Consider the following 25,131-nt stretch of genomic DNA (forward strand, 5'->3'; position numbering starts at 1 on the left):
ATAAGCCTTACAAGTCAAGAGAAACAAGTTTTTGCTAAGTGAGTATACATTCAACAAATAGTCATTTGGTGAACTGGCTTTTAGTGAATTAGCTGTTTTCTACCTCAAAGGGTTGCTGGGAGGATTAATGAGCTAATGTAGAGACTGACATATAACAAGTGGCCCAATGGTAGCTAATCTTTTAGTTCTCTGGGTCTCACTTTCCCACATTAGTAAAATAGGGATAACAACACTTACCCCTAATGGTTGTTGTAAGGACTAAATAATATATGTAGATTGCTAACATAGAGTCTGACACAGAGCAGGTGCTCAATAAATGGTAGCTATTCAACCTTGATCTTTTATTAACTTCTAATTATGAAAAATGTCAAACATATACAAAATATTAAAAACTCCCATGTATCTAGGACCCAGTTAAGTTTCAGTAATTATCAACATACAGCCAATCTTGTTTCATTTGCACCTCAGCCCCCACAAAACATGGCACTATTCTGGCACCAGGCCCGAGCACTTGTCTCATGCATCCCACCTGGGATCAGACATAATAAGTATCATATCGTCTGTAATAAGTATCATATCGTCTGTAAATATTACTGTACCTTGACTCCCTAGGTTCACTTAGCAGCAGCCTCTAGTAGGTGGAAGGAAGTACTAGAAGCAGCACAAGGAAGACTGATGAGGAAAGGGAAAACGTCTCATGTCCTTAATAACCATTACAGGCTGGAACCTCAGGACTTTCAACTTTCTCTTCCCCAGCAGACCAACCATAGGTTCTAGACAAAGGCAATGCTCAGTCTATCTTATTCTTCAGTAACTACATTTTCAAATCACAAAGATAGTTCTGTTGCTTTCAGAATCTGCCCTGCCTTCACACCACTTTTCCTGTATTTCCCAGCCAGGTAGACTTACTATACTCACCCTTGAGATCTGAAAACAATCGTTTCCTACAAAAAGGCTGTAAGGTATCCTTTTCCCTTGTGTTCCTACACTGTTCATACTCTATACTTAGCTCTTGACTGCTCCTGTCTGGTGTTCTGAGTGTCCAGAAAATAACTTTTACCATCTTCCTCTGCCTCCCTACATGTTTGAGGATTTCTGACAACCTAGTTAGCTTCTGGCCATACCCACAACTATCATCATCATCACCACCACTGTCATCTTTCATTTTCAACTTCATTATTACATTTATAAAATCAACCATTTATTAAACATTTACTATGTGCCAGGACCTGCAATAAGCACTTTACATATATTACTTCATTTAGTCCTCCAACAACCCTAAGATAAGTTTTATCTATAGAACAGATAAAATGAAGATAGAGAGATGCAGATATGTTAATTAGCTTGCCATAGGGAATATGTGTCAGAGCTGGAATTCAAATTTGGAATTGTCTGATTCCCAAGCCCAAGCTTTTTGTCAAGATGTGCTTTTATTCTTTTAGAAAACAGTCTGCTAAAAATTATTCTGAGAAAACTAATATATACTCACTGTACAAAATTCAAATACTTGAAGTGAAAATTTCCTCTCTTGCCTCCCCTATCCTACTTTCCAGAGATAACTTACTGTTACAAGTTTGGTGTGACAAGCGTAAAATATGTAACAAATATTGATATATTTATTTGTGTGAATGTGTATAAACATCTCTGGAAGGAAAGCACTGACACTGGTGTTCCATGTATGCAGAGGAAAACTGGAGAACAGAGAAGGGTGGGAGCAAAATTTTTTCCTATGTATTCTTTCACACTTTTTGAATTTTAAACTGCATAAATTTTAAACCTCTTCTAAAAAGTTAAATTAAAAATAAAGGCAAGGGACATCCTGGTTGCCCAGTGGTTAACAATCCACCTTGCAATGCAGGGAATTCAATCCCTGATCAGGAACTAAGATTCTACATGCCACAAAGCCACTAAGACCACATGCCACAACTACTGAGCCCATGCGCTCTGGAGCCTGTGTGTCTCAACAGCACACATGCTGCAACTAAGATCCAATACAGCCAAATAAATAGATTTAGCCAATATAGCCAAATGTAAAAGACTGTATGTTACTTTTTTACACACACACATATGCATACATGCCTTTTAAAAAAATTAAAATGAACTATTCCCATATATTATCTTACAACCTGATTTTTTCACTTAAAATGTATCTTGGAAATCTTTTCACATCAATAGATACTAAACTCATTCTTTCTAAGTTACACAGTATTCTATTCCATAGATGTACCATAATTTATCCAACCCTTATTAATGAACGCTTCCAACTATTTACTATTACAATGATATAGTGAACACTGAATATTTCTCTTTACACAGCCGGCAAACATTTCTGCAAAATAAGTTCCTAAAAATTGAATTGCAAAAGGTATATAAAAAACTAATGCTCTTCAAAGACAGAAATATAGACCAATGGAACAGAATAGAAAGCCCAGAGATAAATCCACGAACCTATGGACACCTTATCTTTGACAAAGGAGGCAAGGATATACAATGGAAAAAAGACAACCTCTTTAACAAGTGGTGCTGGGAAAACTGGTCAACCACTTGCAAAAGAATGAAACTAGAACACTTTCTAACACCATACACAAAAATAAACTCAAAATGGATTAAAGATCTAAATGTAAGACCAGAAACTATAAAACTCCTAGAGGAGAACATAGGCAAAACACTCTCCGACATAAATCACAGCAAGATCCTCTATGACCCACCTCCCAGAATATTGGAAATAAAAGCAAAACTAAACAAATGGGATCTAATGAAACTTAAAAGCTTTTGCACTACAAAAGAAACTATAAGTAAGGTGAAAAGACAGCCCTCAGATTGGGAGAAAATAATAGCAAATGAAGAAACAGACAAAGGATTAATCTCAAAAATATACAAGCAACTCCTGCAGCTCTATTCCAGAAAAATAAATGACCCAATCAAAAAATGGGCCAAAGAACTAAACAGACATTTCTCCAAAGAAGACATACAGATGGCTAACAAACACATGAAAAGGTGCTCAACATCACTCATTATTAGAGAAATGCAAATCAAAACCACAATGAGGTACCATTACACACCAGTCAGGATGGCTGCTATCCAAAAGTCTACAAGCAATAAATGCTGGAGAGGCTGTGGAGAAAAGGGAACCCTCTTACACTGTTGGTGGGAATGCAAACTAGTACAGCCACTATGGAAAACAGTGTGGAGATTCCTTAAAAAACTGGAAATAGAACTGCCATATGACCCAGCAATACCACTTCTGGGCATACACACTGAGGAAACCAGATCTGAAAGAGACACCTGCACCCCAATGTTCATCGCAGCACTGTTTATAATAGCCAGGACATGGAAGCAACCTAGATGCCCATCAGCAGATGAATGGATAAGGAAGCTGTGGTACATATACACCATGGAATTTTACTCAGCCGTCAAAAAGAATTCATTTGAACCAGTCCTAATGAGATGGATGAAACTGGAGCCCCTTATACAGAGTGAAGTAAGCCAGAAAGATAAAGAACATTACAGCATACTAACACATATATATGGAATTTAGAAAGATGGTAACGATAACCCTATATGCAAAACAGAAAAAGAGACACAGAAATACAGAACAGACTTTTGGACTCTGTGGGAGAAGGTGAGGGTGGGATGTTTCAAAAGAACAGCATGTATACTGTCTATGGTGAAACAGATCACCAGCCCAGGTGGGATGCATGAGACAAGTGCTCGGGCCTGGTGCACTGGGAAGACCCAGAGGAGTCGGGTGAAGAGGGAGGTGGGAGGGGGGATCGGGATGGGGAATAAGTGTAAACCTATGGCTGATTCATATCAATGTATGACAAAACCCACTGAAATGTTGTGAAGTAATTAGCCTCCAACTAATAAAAAAATTAAAAAAAAAAAATAAATAAAAAAATAAAAAAAAAAAAAAAAAAAAGAATTCATTTGAACCAGTCCTAATGAGATGGATGAAACTGGAGCCCCTTATACAGAGTGAAGTAAGCCAGAAAGATAAAGAACATTACAGCATACTAACACATATATATGGAATTTAGAAAGATGGTAACGATAACCCTATATGCAAAACAGAAAAAGAGACACAGAAATACAGAACAGACTTTTGAACTCTGTGGGAGAAGGTGAGGGTGGGATGTTTCAAAAGAACAGCATGTATACTATCTATGGTGAAACAGATCACCAGCCCAGGTGGGATGCATGAGACAAGTGCTCCGGCCTGGTGCACTGGGAAGACCCAGAGGAATCGGGTGGAGAGGGAGATGGGAGGGGGGATCGGGATGGGGAATAAGTGTAAATCTATGGCTGATTCATATCAATGTATGACAAAACCCACTGAAATGTTGTGAAGTAATTAGCCTCCAACTAATAAAAAAATTAAAAAAAAAAAAAACAACTAATGCTCTTAACCAGTATATTATATTATTTTTTATTCCTGCCAACAGTTCTGATCTACTGACTTGATGAAATTTCTAGAACTTATATAAGATTTTTCTCAGAATTGCCAATTAGTTCCAGACCTCTCCTCTTACCCACTCCCAACACTACCATGGTGGTCTGTACTAAGCAATGTTTTCTGATAATATCTGGGTATTTCCCAAAGTACAGTCCCTCCCTCACCCAAGTCCCAGCCCCAGGTCCCAATTCCATGCCTTGTCTTAATGGCATATTGCTACCGAAAATCCCAGCATCTCTGCTTCTTCTTCCCACCTCACCTGCCATTAGACATCAATAGGGCCAGCGGGCCCTCATTCCCATCAAGGTCCAAGTCTGGTGAGTCATCATCTGAGTCATTCAAGCAGGTGCCAGTGATGTTGAACTGCAGGAGGAGGAGGCTCAGTTGTCACCTGTCTGGAACTCCCATGTGAATCAGAATAACCAGTTCCCTCTGGTTTTACTGGTGGAGTTCACTATCAAAACCACCTGAACCAAGGTCTTCAACTATGCTGTCCCCCCACCCCCAACCCAAATGGTCACAAGAGCAGAAGGTTGAGAATGTATGGCTGGCTCAGGGGAAACCTATCAATCTTGCAAAACATGTTCCCTAGGAGGGTGGAGCATCTTCACATGACCATGGAGGGTACCACAATCTTTAAGCAAGGTGGGGCCCTGGAGGAGGACTTATCTAAAAAATCTGTTCAAGACTCCAACCTGCCACTCATATACCATGTACTCAAGTATCATTCTTATCCTAGTATTTCAAGATCAGCTCAAATGTCATGTTTTCTGAGAAGAGCTCCTGACCATCATCCCTACCCAGATACAATCATCCCCTCCCCTGTGTCTCAGGGTCCCACACTCACCCTTAATTGTGGCATCCACAACATCTCATTGCACTCATTTCTTTTTATGCCTATCTTTCTCACTAGCCTGTTGGCCTCTTGAGGGTTGTCTGCAGCAGCTATCACAGTGCCCAGCATAGACAAGGTCTCAATAAATGCCTGTTAAGTGAGTGGGACTGGTAGCCAAACACCAGGGGCCCTAAGGGAGGTGGGAGGACAGGAGAGCCTTTCCTTTTGATACTCTGCTCTTCCAAGGGACCCAAAAGGGTTGGGCTGAACCCATTGGCCAGCACCCACCTTTGCTTTCTGGGAAGAGCCTGTCTTCAGTGCCTGATGATTGTATGTATCCATGAGATTATAGCTCAATTGGCCAGCAGGCCCCAAGGCTGAGCTCTCCTTGCCCTTTCGCTCTGCCTTCTTGAAGAATTCCTTGGGCTTCAGGCCTTTCTTCTTTGAACCACTTTTGGAGGGCAGTGACAGCCTGGACATGGATACTGAAGTGGAATGGGCTGGCCTGGTTAAGGGAATGGAGCCGGCTGGGAAGATCCTCTGCAGCCCAAAGATATTGCTCGTCTTCCCAACGTTCTGTTGGAAGATATCCTACAAGAGTGTTAGGACATGAGGGGTTAGAGCTTACTCAAGGGTTCTCTCTATACTAAGAGCAGAGGTCTGTTCATGGCACTGGTGGTACTGCCATGAAGGGGCTTAAAGATGCTCCACATAGGTACTTATGCACACCCTAGTTTTTGCACAATAAGTCATCAAGAATTTACCGGGTGGCATTTCTTTACCCAGCCATTGACGAGTAAGAAGACGAGCAGAGAAAAAGCCCAGCACTACTATCAAAATTGGAGAGAAAAGACTCCAAGAGCAGCTGACATGAGACAGAAAATAATTGAGTACTAAAATGTGTGGTTCCAACTCTAAGGACTACAGGATTTAAGAGAAGAGTGCTTCTAGTTCTAAATCTGCTACTCATTAGCTCTGTGACCAAGGGTAAGTTCTCTGATCACTCTGGGGATCTGTTTGCTCAGCTGTAAATTTAAAGGAGCAGACTGGAAAAGATGGTTTTCAAAGATGTTCTGTGGCTTCTTTGAACTTCTTGGGAAGAGCCCTGGGGATTGGAGGTAGGTGGAAGGCAAATAAGAGAAGCAAGTGGGGTTCTAAGCCTCCCACCTTCGTAACTGCTACTTATTCATAGTAGTTATGCTTCAATTGGTTGCATATATTGAGCTTCCACATAAGATTTCATTTGAAAAAAAGGATTTCACTTCTTCAAAACATTTGAAATTCAGTGAAAAAAATATGATCCACCTCTAAGTCCTCTTCCAACCAGCCCAAAGTTCTGTGTATACAAAACTTATATAGCCAGAGAAAAGACAGGCATTTTAACTAAACCCTGATGGATTCTGACAGATGGAAGTGGAAGAAAATGAGGTAGGAGGTGGGCAATGTAAGCCATGGTGTAATGGTGCAGGCAGTGAAACATGCTGCAAGAGGTGAGGCTAGAAGTCCAACTTCCCAGTAGTGCACTCTGACCACCCTTTAGCATGTTTAGTGTCTATATTCTGGGTGCTAAATGGAACCTTACAGCTTCTGAGCTAAAGGAAAGTTGAAACTTCAAGTCCAATTCTCCTCTGGTGCCTCTGCTACTTCACCAGCCCACACTGAGTTCTCTCTTCACTGCAAAGTCTAGTAACAACAATGGCTCACATTTATTGAGTACTTACTCTGCCAGGCACTGTGCGAGGGGCTCTACATACATTAGCTCTTAATTATAACAAAACTCTGAAAAGGTGGTATTATCCCCACTTTACAGATAAGGATACTGAGGCCCTGAACGGCTAGCAAGTGACAGAGCAGGAACCAGAACCCAAGTTTCTCTGAGTCTCTTACCACTACACCTCACTGCCTCGTGGTATATGCCACCTGTTGAAACATGGCTTTGTAATCATCTTCAACCCGGGAGAACTGTCATTTTGTAGAATGCAGAGACTGAGTCAAAATATTAATAACAACAACTACTACTATGACCTCCACCACCCACAACCACATGGCCCACCATCAGAATTTACTGAGCACCCACTATCTGCCCAGTCTTATACTTTGTGCTCAACCTATATTACCTTATTCAACCCTCTTAACAATCCCTCAGTAGTTACTAGCTATAGCCACTTTAGAGATGAGGAAACTGAGGCTCAGGCAGGTTAACTTTGCCCAGGGTACTCTACTAGATTGTGAGTTCTTCGTGGGCAGGCACTGTAGTTATTTATGTGTCCTAAGCACCTAGCCCAACATGTGGCATACTTGAGGCACATGATAATTATTTGAATGAATGAATAGGGTCCTTGGTGGGGTCTTCTCAATCCTTCCCCTGAGCTCCCACGCCAGCTGCAAAAGCCTGACCTGCCACTTGAGTCTTAAGCCCTTTCCAAACGCCTCCCCTGTTCCCATGCTCCTTACTTCCACCAGGCGGATCTCCCTAGCCAGATCTTTAATGAGCTGAACAGTCCGCACTGTCTCTGGGATTTCATCCTCGTGGTCTGGCAGAGCCTGTCAAACAAAAGGCATGAGAAATAGATCCACACATAAGAAACAACTGATTTTCAACAGTTACCAAGGCAATTCAATGGAGAAAGGGTAGTCTCTTTAACAAATGGTACTTAGATTGATCAGATATCCACATGCAAGAAAAGACCTTCATTCTATATTTTGCATCAGATATACACAGACTCAAAATGGATTATAGAATTAAATGCCGTAACTAAAACTATAAACCTTTTAGAAGGAAAGAGAGGAGAAAATCTTTGTGACCTTAGGTCAGGCAAAGATTTCTTAGGACATAAAAAGTTATGAATCATAAAAGAAAAACTGATAAATTAGACTTATTAAAAAAACACTGTTAAGGCAAACCACTGACTGGGAGGAAATATTTACAAAACATAAAGGACAGTGTCAAGAGATGTGAGGAACTTAGTTGTGGGCTTGAACCATACCCCTCAGAAAGTCAAGAACCTCAGGAAGAACCCAGCCTCTTCACTTGTGAGCACAGAACTCAGTGCTGAGCAGCTACAGGCCCACAGCTAGCCCAACAGCAACCCAGGGAGGGACCTGTTGGTTATCTCTTTTTCAATTCATTAATGATTTTATTTACATCTTTATGCAGACAGACCTCTCAAGTTTTTCCTCTGTGATTTCTTCTACCAGTTTTGACGTGAATTCTGTATCCAGAGAGTACTGATAAAAATTCCTCAGCATTTCTTCCTTGCTTCCCATGGTTTAACTCTTTTAATCATCTGGAATTTATTTTGGTGGCTGGGCAGCAATGCGGACTGAGAACCCATGTGACCCACCTGGATAACCCTGACAGCTCCCTCCTCCCAGCCCAGGGGCTCTGGAAAGGTGAAGGAGCAAGTGTTTCTCATGGAAGTCATTTGCACTTCACAAAAGTTTTCTTCCATGAGTGTGGGCTCTTCAGTTCTATGTCCTCCTCTCTTCCAGCTCCCTCTGGTCACACTGTCTGGGGCCATTCTTTGGTCCTTGAGGCCATCCTGGCCCAGGACATGAGTGCTTAGGACCTACCCACCTCCCTCCCTTAAAGGTGTTCCTGAGACAGAGTCAATCAGAAGTTCACTTCATAGAAGGGTCTGGTGGGATGCACAGTCAGAAATGAAACCCAAGGCAGCCACATCTGAGGGATGTGGCAAAACAGAATCGAAGGCTAAAGTCCAGGTGCAGGTGAGTCCATGGAGCAAGAGAAGGCCCAAAACATGAAGTCCAAGAGTATTTGAGGGGAAGGTTGTCAACAGGAAAAGGGGAAATTGAGCAAATTAAGCCTTCAGTGGCTGAAAAGTCTCCTTATACTACTGTATGCAGGGGAAGGAATCTACAAGAATATCAAAAGTATAAAAGAATATATTGATATTTCCTTTTTTGCATTTCTTAAAATTGTTTTTTTTTTTAAATAAATCCAACATTTTGAGTAGGTAATCCATTCACATAGCTCAAACAATAGAAAAAGATATATATTGAAAAGACTTTGTCTCTGCCATCAACCCCTCTAGCCCACCCCAACAGGTAATCACTTTTATTACTTTCTTCTGAATCCCTCCAGATTGTGTTTTCAGGCAAATACAAGCACATACAAATATAGTTCTTGTCCCCTCCCCCCCTTTACACATAAGGCAGCCAGCACACTATACACACAGTTAGACACCTTTACATGATAAATTCTAGAGGTCTTCCCAAATCAGTACATAGACAGCTTCCTTAATTTCTTTTATAGTTGTTTAGTATTCAATTGGATAGATGGATATTGGTATATTCCTAAAAAGCCATTTTGGCAGCATGCATCAAGAGTCTTACATTTTTCATATACTTTGATTTAACAACTGCTCTTCTAGGAATCTATCCTGAAGAAACAATCAAGAGATGAAGGACAAAGACTAATGCAAATAGATATTTACTGCATGATTTTTTAGAACTATCCCCCAAATAAATAAATAAAAAGGAAGCAACAATAAACAAGTGGTTAGGTAAGGATGTTGCATCCCGACAAAAGAATATCACGTAACTATCAATGTTTCTGGAGAACTTGGTGACACAGAAAAATTAAGATAAACCAATCAATTCAGATACAAAATTATATGTACAGGGTGATAGCAATCATGCTTTAAAAATGCATATTACAAAAAAACAAAATATATCCACATGTTAATTCCCTCTGTGAGTGTTAAAATTATAGGTGAAGTTTTTCTTTCTTAATACTCTTCTGTCCTCCACTCTAATGCCAGGAGCCCACAAACCTCCCTGGTATCTTCTACCTCCCCAGAAGATCTTCCCAAAGCCAGTCCCTACTGACAGTAGACCTCTAAAGTAGATAGAGAAATAAGTATATTTACTTCTTTCTTTGTCCAGGCTCTAAAGGCCAAGTTCAGGGCTTTACCACCATGGACCAGGTAGGAGGCAGGGTGTCTCCGGTTTTCTCGCAAACCTACAGGGGGAAAGAGGAAGGTAGAGTGTCAAAGAAACCATGCAGGGAGGTGAAGGACTTTTTACTTTTTTCAGGCAACCAGAGAAAATGTTCAAGGTTCTGAGCACAACTCCAGATCTCAGTTCTTATAATGGTGTTCATTTTTTGAGTACCTTGACATCTACTATCTTACTGAATCCTAAACCCAACCCTGTAAGCCAGATATCATCTTCATTTTATAGTTCAGAAAATAAGGCCCAGAGAGGCAAAGAATACAAAGGCCACACCTGGTAAGGGACAAAGCCAAGACTGAAACCACGTCTGTCAGAATCTGACACCTGTCTTCCTTCTACACTACTCTGCTTCTTGGGTTTCAAAATATGAACACTCAAGAGGACCATGATTGCCACCTACACAGATCTGAAGAGCCATTAATGCCTTGTTCTGAGTTACTCCAGGAGAAGATTATAACAAACATCCAAATTTAGGCTCAATAACGAGTTTTCTACTGAACTAAGCTGTTCAGAACAGATAATAAGCAGTTAGTCATCTAGCCCCTGAATGAACACTTACATGACAGTCTATCTAGGTGGCAGAATAAGGGCTTGAAGTATTGCATAAGAGACTATACTCATTGGCCTCTGAGGTTCTTTGTAACTCTTTCTGGCCAAGTCACTTGGGAAATCTCAGGTCTGAGTAAGGGAGCCACTCTATTTCAGAGCAAACCAGGAAAGAAGAAACCCAGTAGGCTGGCTTCTACTTGGGCTGATACCCAAGACCAAACCAATGAAGTCAGTGTAGGACTGGGCCTTGTCCCCAGGAGAGGGATATCCAGAGAACTCTGACACTATTCAGATTGAGTTTCTTATTTTAAGAATAGGAATAATTTTACTGTGATCCAATTTTCTCAGCTCCTTTTACTAAATAAGATGTTTAAAATCCATGCCTTACCCTACATTATACTTAGTAAAAAAAAAAAAAGCCAATTTCAAAAGATCACAACATTTAGTTCCATTTTTATAACATTCTTGAAATGACAAAATTAGAGAGATGAAAAACAGATCAGTGGTTTCCTAAAGTTATGGATAGTTCAAGGGGAAAGAGTGGGTGAGATTATAAAGGGGTAGCATTACAGAGATTTTTGTGGTGATGGAAAAGTACTGTATCTTGATTGAGGTGTTGGTTATGAGAACAGGGCAAAAAGGGCAGTTGGCAAAGGGCTCCATACCTCGAAAGATGTCCAGAATGTGCTTTCCCACATACCAACAGATGGTCTCAAAATTGGGGAACTTGAAGAGGTCTGCTGTGCTCAACCGCTTCTCAATCTCGTAGGCTCTGGAGGAAGTAGTTACAACAATAACAATGATGTTTACTGTTTACTGGGCATCTACTATGTATCAGGTATTGTTCTGGATGCTTTGTATCCATTATCTCTAATCCTCACAACTATCCTTTAAGGCTTTATTTTGTGGAATTTGCGCTCAAAGATTATGTGACTTGATAGTCACATAACTGCTAAGTGAGGAAGAGGTATTCATCCTCCACTGAACATCAACAGGAACCAGTATCCATTCCTTTATGATCATCTCGCCTCCTTCTATGCTGTACTCCTCACTATAGGGGAGAACTCAAGGACTCTAGCAGATGGAAATGGCCAACTTGGGATCACCAGAGCTTCAGGACTCACTTGAGCTGCATTTCAATATTAAGGCTGTGTAAGAAGTTCCCTCCAAAGGCGAGGCAGTCCACGGGGGTCAGCACAGCATGAATCCATCCTGCAGTGTAACAAGGCAAAAATCATAGCTGGCAAAGGGCCTTTCTTCCTTTGGACATCTACACTGCCCACTCAGCTCAAACACAATACCTTAGAGCATCCAGTCTGGCAGTAACTCAGAATATTCTAGGTTCTTTCACATTCCCAACACCCATCCTGGCCAAGTCTGCCATCATTATAACCCTGTACTGGACCAACCTATAGGGTTAATAAACTCCTTCTACATCCTCCTCTCTATACTTCAAAATCTCTTTGGTGCCTCACCTATCCTCTCTCTTATCACTAAGAAAGGCATCATCTCCTTGCTATGACTACCTCTTCGAACTCTGCCCTAAGTAAAACAAAAAGCTTTTGTGTTAGACCTGGGTTCAAATCCTGCCATTTTCTAGCTAAATATCCACTTCACAGGTTGATTGTGAAGAATGTACCTAGCTGAAACTAAATTATTTTCCTTGCCCTTGACCTTATACTGCCTTCTAGGACCTCCTGATTTTCCTTCTTAAATCTCTCTCATATTCATCTCCTCTTCTTCATCCATCCATCCTACTAATGGTTTGGTTCAGATCCCTCATCATTTCTTACTTATGCTACTTATAACAGCCTCCAAACTGTCTCCTCTAATACCAGTGGTTCTTTAAGGGGTAATACAGGGAATCCTGGGGCTCCTAGAGCCTCTTTCAGAGCATATGCAAGGTCAAAACTATGTTCATAATAATACTAAGATGTTATTTGTCTTTTTTAACTCTCATTCTCTCATAGGTATACAGTGGAGTTTTTCAAAGGCTATAGGACATGATATCATAACATGCAGAGGCAGATTTGAGGGCCTTAAGTTTTCTATTAACCCAAACACTAAAAATATTTGAAGAAATGTAAAGGTCAACCTTTTAACTAAATTTTTAGTTTGAAAATAGTTATTTTTCATAAAAATTGTTACTTATGCTAACATATAATGGGTTTATTCTTGTTTTTTCTCACTGAACTAATAAATATTTTGGAATTATCAGTTTTAATTTATAATTTAGTAAATATGAATACATATAAACCACATAAATAAAAGTTCTTTGGGATCCTCAATAATATTTAAGGGTATAAAGAGATCTAGAGTCTGAAATGTTTGTAAACCACTGATCCACAACAATCTTGATCTCTGAAGTCTATCTTCCAAATCCCAATCCTAAGTGATATATCCAAAATACAAATCTGCCCATATCATCTCTTGCTTGAAACTCTTCAATGAAATGTACATCCACAGGAGAATAGATAAATTGCTGTAGAGTGGAATAATAGAAAGCAAGTAAAATGAATGAGCGATAGCTACACATATCAATAGGATCTCACAATTATAATATTCAGAGAAAAATGTTGAGAAAATACATGTAATATGATTCTATTTATATAACAAAAACATGTAAAACAGAGACTTCCCTAGTGACTGGAGGTTAAGACCACACCCCCTCCCCCCCAAAAAATCATGTAAAACAATACTATACACTGCTTAGTTGCTTAGTAAGGCATACCTATGTAATAAAGGGATAAAAATGCAGGAGAATGATATCATCAACTTTAGGACAAGGGCTAGCTCTGAGAGGGCAGAATGGGAAATTGAGGAGAGATATATAGAAGGCTTCAAATATGTTTGCAATATGTTATATTTTTAGTTAATTTATAAACACATAAATGTTCACTATATTATTCTTTATATCTTCTGCTTCATCTGAAATATTTCATTAGAAATTAAACAAATAAATCTTTAATAGTCCCCAGTTGCCTCTGAAGTAAGTTCAGCCTGCAAATCTTTTCAGCTTCATCTGCTCCTAGCCTTTGGTCTTTAGGCTCTAGTATTCATAAACTGCTTCACACATGTTTGCTTTGCTTATGCCTTTCCCTAATCTGAGAGGTCTTTTATGCCTTTATTTCCTTTATCAGTACCTACTTACCCTTCAGGTGTCACTCTTCTGAGAAGATTGTCACAAACTTCTGGCCAGACTAAGTGTTCTTCTCTGTGCTCCCCAAACTTCTGGTGACTACCTCTATTGTGTCTATTAGAACATTATACTGAAATGGCCTATACATATCTTTAATCTCTAGCACCTAGCACAATGTTGGGGCAGAGAGTAAACATGAAATGCTTGTAGAACTAAGCAGATTGCCCCCAGTTGTGGGAATATGTACCAAGAAGCAAATGAATCCAACTCAAATCTCTGGTAGACAAATTCAATTTACCAGTTGCCAACTGTCCAGTGTAAAAAAAAAAAACCAACCATGTGAAACTCAGCAAAGAATTTAAAGATGGGTAAATAAATGCCTGGGAATAGAAAACTATAAAGAGGAAAGCAGATGGGTATGGGGGTGGGGGGTGTGACTTGCCTTAAACATTCTATAAAACCAATGTAATCAAATCAAGATAAGAATAAACAAATAGATCTGAGTAACAGAAAAGTCCAGAATTATACAATATAATGTTAGACAAAGATGTTAGAATTATATGACATGAATTTTAAAGGAGTCATCATAAAAATGCTTCAATGAACAATTACAAACATGCTGGAAACAAGCAAAAGAAGTAGAGAGAGAAGCCATAAATAAACAAATGGAAATTATAGAACTAAAAAAATACTTCATCTGAAATATATAATGAAACAATGGATTCAACAGAAGAATGGAAACAATGAAGAAAAGAATCAGAGAATTTTAAAACAGGGCAACAGCACCCAACATAAAAAAGAGAAAGGAAACAGACTGAGTGAAAAATAAACTCAGGAACCCAACAAGGAACCTACTGTATATGTATAGCACAGGGAACTATATTCAATATCTTATAATAACCTATAAAGGAAAATAATCTAAAAAAGATATATACACATAAAATTTAATCATGTTGCTGTACACCTGAAACACTGTAAATCAACTATATGTCAGTAAAAATTCTTTAAAAGACCAAAAAATAAAGAACCATGCAATGGGACAGAAAAAAAGTCTCAGGAACCTGTGAGACTACAGCAAAATGTGTTATATTCATAGCATCAAAGACCCAGAAGAAAAGTTAAAGAGTGTGGGGCTGAAAAAATATTTGAAGAAATAATAACTAAAAACTTCACTAATATGGCAAAAGACATAAACCTACACATTCAAGAAGCTCAGTGAACACATAATAGTATAAACCCAAAGAAATCCACACATTATTGTCAAATTGCTGAGAAACTAAATAAATAAAAAATATTGAAAGTAGCAAGAAATAACACATACTGGAGAAAAAATAATTTGAAGTATAGTCAAAATCTTTTCATACAGAAGCTAGAAGGAAGCAGCACAACATTAAAGTACTGAAAGAAAATAACTATCAACCCAAAATCCTATATCCAGCAAAAATCTTTTAGGAGTGAAAGGGAAATCAAGACATTTACAGATGAAAGAAAACTAAGAGAATCTATTGCCAGCAGACCTACCCTGAAACTCTAAGAAACTTCTAAGAGAAGGAATCCTGGAACACCAGGAAGGAAGAACAATGGAAGAGTAAAAATACAGGTAAAAACAACAGACTTTCCTGCTATATGGGTATTGAAATTATGTTTGACAGTTGAAACAAAAATTAAAGCATGATGTGATATGGATCTAATGTATGCAGAGGAAATATTTAAGGCAAATACATTTAAAGGGTAAAGAGATGTGAAAAGAGGTAAGGTTTGAACCTTTTCCTCAAAATGGTAAAATGTCAATTAAAATGTCAATACCAGTAGACTGTGGTAAGATTCATATATGTATGTATGTATATACATATATAGATATAAACATATTTACACATGTAAACACATGTACATATTTATCTATACATGTACATATGCATGTGTATACATGTATACACAAATATATTCACACATATAAAACTAGAGCCAACACTAAAAAAAACTATACAAAATCTGAAGCTAAAAAATGTATACGGAAATTAAAGGTGAAAAACAAAGTTGGAGGGCTGATACTTTCCAATTTCAAAACTTACTACAAATGTACAGTAACTGAGACAGTGTGATACTGTCATAAAGATAGACATACAGATCAATGGAATAGAATTCAAAGTTCAGAAGTAAACCAACATATGTCTATATGTCTAACATATGTCTATCAATTGTCTATAGTTAATTGATTTTTGACAAAGGTGTCAAGACAATTCAATGGGGAAAGAATGGTCTTTTCAAATGGTTCCAGGACATCTGGACATCTGCATGCAAAGGAATGAAATTGAACCCATATCTCATACCATACACAAAAATTAAATTGAAATGGATGAAGCACATAAACGTAGAACTAAGAAGAAAACACAGGTGTTACTCTTCATGACTCTGAATTAGGCAATGGTATCTTAGATATAATACCAAAAGCACAAGCAGAGAAGAAAATAGATAAACTGGATTTTTGTGCTTCACAGACCAACAGCAAGAAAGTGAAAAGACAATTCCAAGAATAAGCGAAAGTATTTGCAAATCATACATCCAATAAAAGTCTAATCCAAAATACATTAAGAATTCTTTTTTTCCCCAAAAAATACATAAAGAATTCTTACAACTCAACAACAGAAAGATAAATTACCCAATTAAAGAATGGGCAAAAATTTTGATTAGATATTTCCTTTAAAAAAGATATATAAACATCCAATAAGCACATGGAAAAATGTTTAAAATCAATAGCCATTAAAGAAACACAAAATAAAAATCTCAGTGAGCTACTACTTCACACCACCAGAATGGTTATAATCATAAAGATAGGCAACAACAAGTGTTGGGAAGGATGTGGAAAAACTGAGACTCTCACAAATCACTGGTGGAAATGTAAAATGCAGCTGCTTTAGAAAATAGTTTGGCAATTCCTTAAGAAGTTAAACACAGAGTTACCATATGACTCAGCAATCCCTTTCCTAAATAGATACACCCAAGAGAACTGAAAATATAATAACTGTTAGCACAATAACTTGTACATGAATGTTCATAACAGCACTATTCATAATAGGCAAAAGGCGAAAAAAACCCAGATGTCTACAAAATGATGAAAGGATAAACAAAATGTGGTGTATCCTTACAAATGGAGTACTTATCAGCCATTTAAAGAATGAAGTATTGATAAATGCTATAACATGGATGAACCTTGAAAATATTATGCTGGATGACAGAATCCAGACATAAAAGGCCACATACTGCATGATTCCATTTACATTAACTATTCAGAAATGGAAAATTCATACACAAAGAAAAGTACAAAAGTGGCTGATAGGGGCTGGCAAGAAGGAATGGGGAGTGACTGCTAATAGGTACAAGGTTTCTTTTTTAAAGCAGTGAAAACTTTCTGGTATTAGTGCTGATGTTTGTACAACTTAATGAAAACCTGAATTGTACCCTTTAACAATATGGTAATTTTAATGGTATGTGCATTATATCTCAGCTTTTTAAAAGGCACATTTAGGGGACTTTCCAGGTGGTCCAGTGGCTAAGACTCTGTGCTCCCACTGCTTGGGGCCTGGGTTGATCCCCAGTCAGGGAACTAGATTCCCACATGGCACAACTAAGACCCAGCACAGCCAAATAAATAAATAAATTTCTTTTAAAAAAGCACATTTAACAAAATGAAAACTACAACATATCAAAATATGTGACATAGCTAAATCCATGCTGAGGGGGAAATTTATAGCACTAAATACATTAAAAGGGAAAAAAATCTTAAGTCAATAATCTAAGCTATCATCTCAAGACTGAAAAAAAGGAGAGCAAAATAAACCCAAAGTAAGCAGAAAGGAAAAAAGATAAAAGCAGAAATCAACGAAATTGAAAACAGACTACATTGAAAATCACAATGAAACAACAGATGATTCTTTTAAACGTTCAACAAAATTGAAATTCACAGATTACTAACATCAAGAATGAAAAGAGGGTACACTAGAGACTTAGAAGATATCAAAAGAATAATAAGAAATACTATGAACAACTCTTCACATATAAATTTGACAACTTAGATAAGATGGGCCAATTGCTCCAAAAGCACAAACTATTACAACTCACCCAGTATAAAATAATTTGAATAGCCTAATAAAGTTTCAGGAAATTGAATGCTAATTAAAATCTTTCCCAAAAGGAAAGCTCTAGGTCCATATGGCTGCAGTAGAGAATTATACTGAACATTTGGAGAAAATTTAACACTAATTCTGAAACCAAGGAATTAAGAATTTAGATAGTCAAGAAAAATCTAAATAGAGAGACACACTGTGTTCATGGAAGATGCAACATACTAAAGATGTCAACTTTCCCCAAATGGAGACAGCTAGGTTTTTTCCCCCAAAATAGTCACACTCAGACCCCACTTCAGACCTATGAATTCATAATTCTAGGGGTAAAGCCTAAGCATTTATTGTTTCAGGAAAAAAAAAAAAACTATCCCCACCCAGGTCATTCTGACTTATAGCTTACAATGCCAGTCTCTCCAGTCACTATCTCTAGAATCACGGGGCTGAGTCCTGTTTTCTGTCCACCAAGCTGACATCAGTTCAGTGCATAGAAGCCTATCAATTTCCTCCTGGACCTCCCCAAACAAGCACACTGGTCACCACTTTGGTCACCACTTGAATTTTTCTGATGTGCAATTCTGAGCCTATAACTGATATGAGAGGGGTATCTCACATTCAGGTCAAAACATTATGGGAAGGGGTTGGTTCTGGTGCCACAAGCTCCCTTCTTCTTCCCATATTCCTCAAACCCTCCCAGAGGGGCCCAGGGGAGACCTGTAGGAATGAAAAGTGTCTGTCCTTGCTTCACAGAACACTTGTAGCACTTGTCCACCTGGTCCCCAAAGAACATCTCATTCTGGTTAGAGGAGCTGCTCCAGCACTCAAAGAGAGTCAGGTTGGCATTTGTTGGACGGATCAGGTAGAAGATCTTCTCACCCTGAAACAAAGATGGAAGGGCCAAAGCTATCAAGGGAGTCTCCAAAAGAATATTCTCTCATGTTCCAGGACCATGTAGTATGCTAGAATTCTTTCTGTTCAAGGATCATTTATATACAAATATGGAAAACTTCAAAAGTTCCTTTTCACTTTGTACTTTTAAGCTTCTATAAGACTAATAAGAACAATCTGGAAAGGGCATTTCAAACAAAATTGTCAACTTAAGACAAATGTACACCAAAGGCTCCAGGAATACCAAATGAAAAATGTCCTCTACAGATGAGCAGATCAATACTATCAGCCCCAGGAGAATTTAAGGCCACATTACTAATGAGAAGAAAATTGAATTTGCCTTTAAATGCCATTTGCAGAGAGTGTTTCTTCTCACACCTGCAATCACAGCTAATAAAAGTTTAAAAGTTCAGTAATCACCCAAGGACTTCTGGAAGATTATATGTTGGGTGATTATCTGTTGGAAGAACATTTTATTTCTTAATTATGCTTTGCCTGGATAATCACCACATAGGTAGTTTGGCAGAAAAGAAAGAAAAACCCACTAGCACAAAAATCTTCCCAACCCATAGCTTGATTAGTTTAACCAATATTTCATGACAATACATTTCAATGTAGAAAAGCAACACTAGAAAATATCTACTGTACAACTGGAGAAATTTGAATCAGATCTGTAGATTAGATAATAGTACTATATCAATATTAATTTTGATTTTGATAACTATATTGTGATGATATAAGAGAATACCCTTGTTTTTAAGAAATACACACTGAATTATTACAAGATAAAGGGACATCATGTCTGCAAATACTTTTGAGTGTTTCAGAAAAAATATATATGTAAGATTATTTTATTATGTTTGCTTCAGAGAAAGAGAATATAATAAAATAGTAACATAGGAATTTGAGTGAAGGGCACACAGGAAATCTTCCCATTAGCAATTTTTCTGTAAAAAACTATTTAAAAATTAAAATGCTAATGGGGGAAGAGATAGGGAGTTTGGGATCTCCAGCTATATTTAAAATGGATAACCAACAAGGTCCTAGTGTATAGCACAGGGAATTCTGCTCAATGTTATATGGCAGCCTCAATCAGAGGGGAGTTTGGGGGAGAATGGATACATGTTTATGTATGGCTGAGTCCATTTGCTGTCCACCTGAAACTATCACAACATTGTTAATGGGCTATACTCCAAAATAAAAAGTAAAAAAATAAACAGTTATAACATTTGCATAATAGCACTTTCATTTACACACTCCAATTTCTTCATGATAAACAACTAGTTCAGGATTCGTGATCATTTGGACAAGAGCCATATCCAAGTTTTTGCTCTTTTCTTGGTATTTCTGATAAAAAAAACTAAATAGCATGAACAGTGGTAGAAAACAATAAGTTATTTAAGAAATTTGTTTACCAGACCTCAAAAATCCTTTAGTCACTGACAATCAATATGCTAATTACAAAACTGTAACAACAACGTAAAGGGAAACTATAGGAAGGCTGACATTTAGAAAAAACCATCTCAGACTTCCCTGATGGTCCAGTGGTTAAGAATCTACCTACCAATGCAGGGGACACAGGTTTGATTCCTGATTCGGGAAGATTCCATATGTCTTGGGGCAGCTAAGCCTATGTGCCACAACTACTGAACTGCATTCTAGAGCCTGCAAGCCACAACTACTGAGCCTGTATGACACAACTACTGAAGCCCATGTGCCCTACAGCCCATGTTCTGCAACAAGAGAAGCTACTGCAATGAGAAGCCCATGCACCACAACTAGAGAGTAGCCCCCACTTGCTGCAACTAGAGAAAGCCTATGTGCAACAATGAAGATGCAGTGCAGCCAAAATAAATAAATAAAACTTTAAAAAAAAACCAAACACCTCATACATGCTCTATCTTCAGTGGTGGCAGTCATGCAACTATTTATACAATTGTCAAAACTCATCAAACTATAAACTTAAAATTGATGAATGTCATAGTACAAAAATTATAATTCAATAAATCTGGGAGGAGGGGGAGTGTCTCATGTTACCAGTAATTTCTGCAGTAAATATGGACATTTCCAAACCTAGAGGTAGGAGTACAGATTGGTTCAATTAAGATAACAGAGAAAACCTTAGAAATCTGTTATTTTTTTAAAAAGTTAATCATCAAAACTATGAAGCAGAGACAACTTATACTGCATATCCACTCAATACCCAACCCTGATAAGAGTAGTTATGTGTAAATGTTACCCAAATAGAATCTGGGATGCAGGTAGGCCTTAGCAGCCTGTTTTATGCAACCACTTGAAACAAACAGGGAGGCCCAAGGCCTGGTTGTCTTCAGAAACCATACCCATTCTTACCTTGAGCACATGGTACCACACCGAGGTGCCACCAAAGTCAATGTGAAAGTCTGTATAGCTATCCCGAACGCTCATGAGGCAGTACTTCTGCACATTGGGCCTCTCAAAGATACACTCCTCTGGCCACAAGTTCTCCACCCATGAGAGCTTCCGAACAATCTTGGGTGTCTCCACAAGGTTAGAAAGCCTATCAAGGAAGGGGTGGAGAGCAGATGTCAGCTGATTGGGAATTGACAGTTGAAGCCAGTATAAAATGCCCCCCATCCTAGTGAGAATCAGGGAAGACAAAGAAGTTCTCTCCACAGAATTCCCAAGAGCACACAGTACACTTATTTTTGTAAGATAAGTCAGCATTCTCTTTCCACTCAGCTCTGGAAGTTCCAAGTTCCAGCTCCACAGCCATCCCCAGTCAAAGGTGATCATTTCCTCCACTGAATGCTCAGAATCTCCACACCCAGGCCCACTCACTTGGCACATGGTGTTTAACAGTATTGTACTGTCCCTATGTCATAGTGTCTTCTTCTTTATGAAGATTAAGTAGAGAAACCTGTCAGAGCTCAGTTCCAGGTAAAGACGTGTTTACCTGGGACAGTGGAGCTATTCGGGAGTTAAACAGTGACCATGCCACAATCTACATACCAGAAAAAAAAGGTCTAAGGAAGCTGTCCTGGATCTTGAAAGAGACAAAAATTAATTAAAACAGCCACTGAATAATCTATCCAATGCTAGAAACTGTAAAGGGGAAACATGATTTGGTTGTTATAATGTGAGCAACTACCCTAGAAAGTATAAACCAGCTCGCCATGCCAAAGGAAGAAACCACCCGGAGGAAGGGAGAGGAACACTAATACATACTCAGTATATACAAGTCCTAGGTACTCTGTGAGGCTTTTTACTTACCCCTGCCCCTCTTACCTGGTATCAGAGAATTCCAAACTAATAACATTGAGGACTTTCTCCCTCTTCCCGCTATAATAATATTTCACAAAATCACCAAGCTTCATCTTGCAGTCAGCCTGGCGGGCCACATCAATCACATCAATCTCTTTGTCAGAACCTGGAATAAAGAGATAGGCTCTGCACCAAGTGGCCTCAGGGACCAGGGAACACTCATCCCCTAACCGGTCCTAGAGTGACCTTACACTGAAAACTTCTCTCAATGTATTTGTCTACACATATATGGGAAGTGGAGGATTCCCTGGTGGCTCAGATGGCAGAGAGTCTGCCTGCAATGTAGAAGACCTGGGTTCAATCCCTGGGTCAGAAAGATCCCCTGGAGAAGGAAATGGCAACCTACTCTAGTATTCTTGCCTGGAAAATCCCATGGATGGAGAAGCCTGGCAGACTACAGTCCATGGGGTCGCAAAGAGTCAGACACATATGGGAAGTGGGGGTAGGTGTTCCTCACATTCTGCTTAGACCTATGTGCCAGGTCCAGACATTCTAGGGCAACAGAAATGCCTGACACATGGTCTCACAGTACAATCCATCTGCCTGGGTCCTGCTTCCTCACTTCTCTTCCTCTCCCCTAAAACTCATGTCCAGAATACAACTAGCATATGAGGGCAAAAGTCAAAGGCTTTCTCATCTCAACAGAGTACAGAGAGGTCATAAAAATCTTTGGAATTCCCCAGGTAAAACATGGGGCTCAGTCTGGAGTTTGTGGTCTATTAGGAGGAAAAGGAAAAAAGACCAGGATTTTGGTTCTAGCTTTGCCTAAGAATGATGGCAAGGTACATCACATCAGATTTCCAAGATGGCCAGAAAAGAAATGAAAACTGGAAGGGAAGGGTCATATGTTTTGTTGGGAGTGAACAATGTCACAGTTAAGAGGGTCTGTGGTGCTTACCAACATAGTGTTCCACATCCCTCACAGTGAATGACGGTGAGGGCAACGTCATCCCCAATCCATCCTTCTTCAAGACCAGGATGGGCACACTGAAGCTATTCTCTTCCAGGAATTCCACAGTCAGCTGACTTCCAGTGGGCTTCAGAATCACTTCATCTGAACTGTGGGCCACAAAAGAGAAAGCGTGAACCCTACAAGCTCTGCTACTGAAGGCCTCACTGGGTGCTTTCACTCACCAAAGGTGTGGGGTCTTCCTGAGGGGACCTAATGTGGGCTGGCAACTAATGAGTGGCATAAACTTCACATCCCAGCTAATAAATGACCTATCGAAGGCAAGAAGCCAGGCCATTGGCAGAGGTGGGAAGTTAAATCCAGGATATTCTGTCAATATGATGCTCTTGTCTAGATGACAAAGGAACAAATCAGTCAACAGCCTGCCCCAGAAGAAAAGACGTATCTGACAAGTTTAGCTGATTTACACTAACCCAGAGCAGCACCTTGGGCTTCCCTGGTAGCTCAGCTGGTAAAGAATCCACCTGCAATGCAGGAGACCTTGGTTTGATTCCTAGGTCAGGAAGATTCCCTGGAGAAGGGATAGGCTACCCACTCCAGTATTCTTTGGCTTCCCTGGTGGCTCAGGTAGTAAAGAATCCACCTGCAATGTGGGAGACCTAGGTTTGATCCCTGAGTTGGAAAGATCTCCTGGAAAATGGAACAGCTACCCACTCCAATATTCTGGCCTGAAGAATTCCATAGACTGTATAGTCCATAGGGTCGCAAAGAGTCAGACACGACTGAGCGACTTTCACTTTCAGAGCAGCACCACCCCATTTTAAAATACTGGAAAATAGAGAAAAGACTGATTTAGAAAACAAAAACAATTTTTACAACCACTCTCTTGACATACATAGTTAGTTAACTAGAAAACAGGGGTTTCTGGTTTTCTTAAAATCATGTTGGAGAAAAAGATGGGCTATTTGACAAATTGTGTTGGGATAAACATCTGGAAAAATATTAAGATCAATGTCTGGCTCATTCTTTACCTAATTCTAGATGGAACAAAGATTAAATTAGAAAAAAATAAAGCCACAGGGTAGAAAAAATTATGGAAAAAGACAAGGCCCAGTGGCCACTAAAAATAGTAATAAGTAAATTTAACTACCTAAAATTAAAAATTTTCTGCATGGAACGCTATTACAAATCAATAAGAAATAGGAAGTAACCCAACAGAAAAACTGTCAAACAATGTAAGCAGATAGGTAACAGAGAAGAAAAATAAAGATGACTTATAAATGCATCATAATATACATGCTTCCTTAATCACTAAAGAAATCCACATGGAGACAGTGAAATCTCATTTTTTATCTTATCAGAAAGGCAAAAAAAGTTTGATAATAAACAGTGTTAGCCAGGATAATAGGGAAATAGGCACCCTCACACATTGTTTAGTGGGAGTATGAAATAATGTGGTCACATTAGAAATAACCTAGCAATATCTACAAACATGTTTAAAGCATATACCCCTTAACCTAGCAGTTTTACTTTTAGGTAGTAAATCTACACATACTCTCACTCACATATGCAAACACTTAAGTACAAAGACATTCACTGCAGCATTTTTTTCCTAATAGCAAAATACTAGAATCAATTTAAATGTTCATCAAGAGGACTGCTTAAATAAATTATACATTCATACAATGGAGTACTAACTATCCATGAAAAGGAATGAAGAACATCAGTATATGCTGTTATGGATTGATCTCTAAGATACAGAATTTAGATTTTTAAAAAAGCAAGATATAGAACAGTGTTTCTATTTGTGTTTTTGAATTTTAAAAAAGGGGCAACACATACATTCATATATGTTTGTATAAGCAAAAACTATTTCTGAAAGAATGCATAAGAAATTGGTTGACTTTGGAGAAGGGACCTGAGGGGGTAGGGTAAAAACGAGACTCATTGCCT

General features: G+C 38.7%; 1 protein-coding gene across 7 annotated transcripts in view; it reads right to left on the reverse strand.

Annotated features, from left to right (window-relative positions):
• PHF8 (PHD finger protein 8) overlaps positions 1–25,131 on the reverse strand; it is a 103,571-nt gene that overhangs the window by 38,065 nt on the left and 40,375 nt on the right. For 6 of the 7 annotated variants that reach the window (XM_043896038.1, XM_043896036.1, XM_043896033.1 and 3 more), the window contains exons 5-14: positions 23,167–23,327; positions 22,233–22,374; positions 21,318–21,504; positions 18,792–18,954; positions 11,942–12,029; positions 11,483–11,589; positions 10,184–10,275; positions 7,746–7,835; positions 5,580–5,882; positions 4,716–4,819 (exon numbers count right to left, since the gene is read on the reverse strand). In XM_043896038.1, the coding sequence (XP_043751973.1) occupies positions 4,716–4,819; positions 5,580–5,882; positions 7,746–7,835; positions 10,184–10,275; positions 11,483–11,589; positions 11,942–12,029; positions 18,792–18,954; positions 21,318–21,504; positions 22,233–22,374; positions 23,167–23,327 (1,437 nt within the window). The remainder of the gene's footprint in view (positions 1–4,715; positions 4,820–5,579; positions 5,883–7,745; positions 7,836–10,183; positions 10,276–11,482; positions 11,590–11,941; positions 12,030–18,791; positions 18,955–21,317; positions 21,505–22,232; positions 22,375–23,166; positions 23,328–25,131) is intronic. The other variant, XM_043896039.1, reaches the window with a different exon arrangement.

Source organism: Cervus elaphus, chromosome X, assembly GCF_910594005.1.
Source record: "Cervus elaphus chromosome X, mCerEla1.1, whole genome shotgun sequence".
NCBI classification, from domain to species: Eukaryota; Metazoa; Chordata; class Mammalia; order Artiodactyla; family Cervidae; genus Cervus; species Cervus elaphus.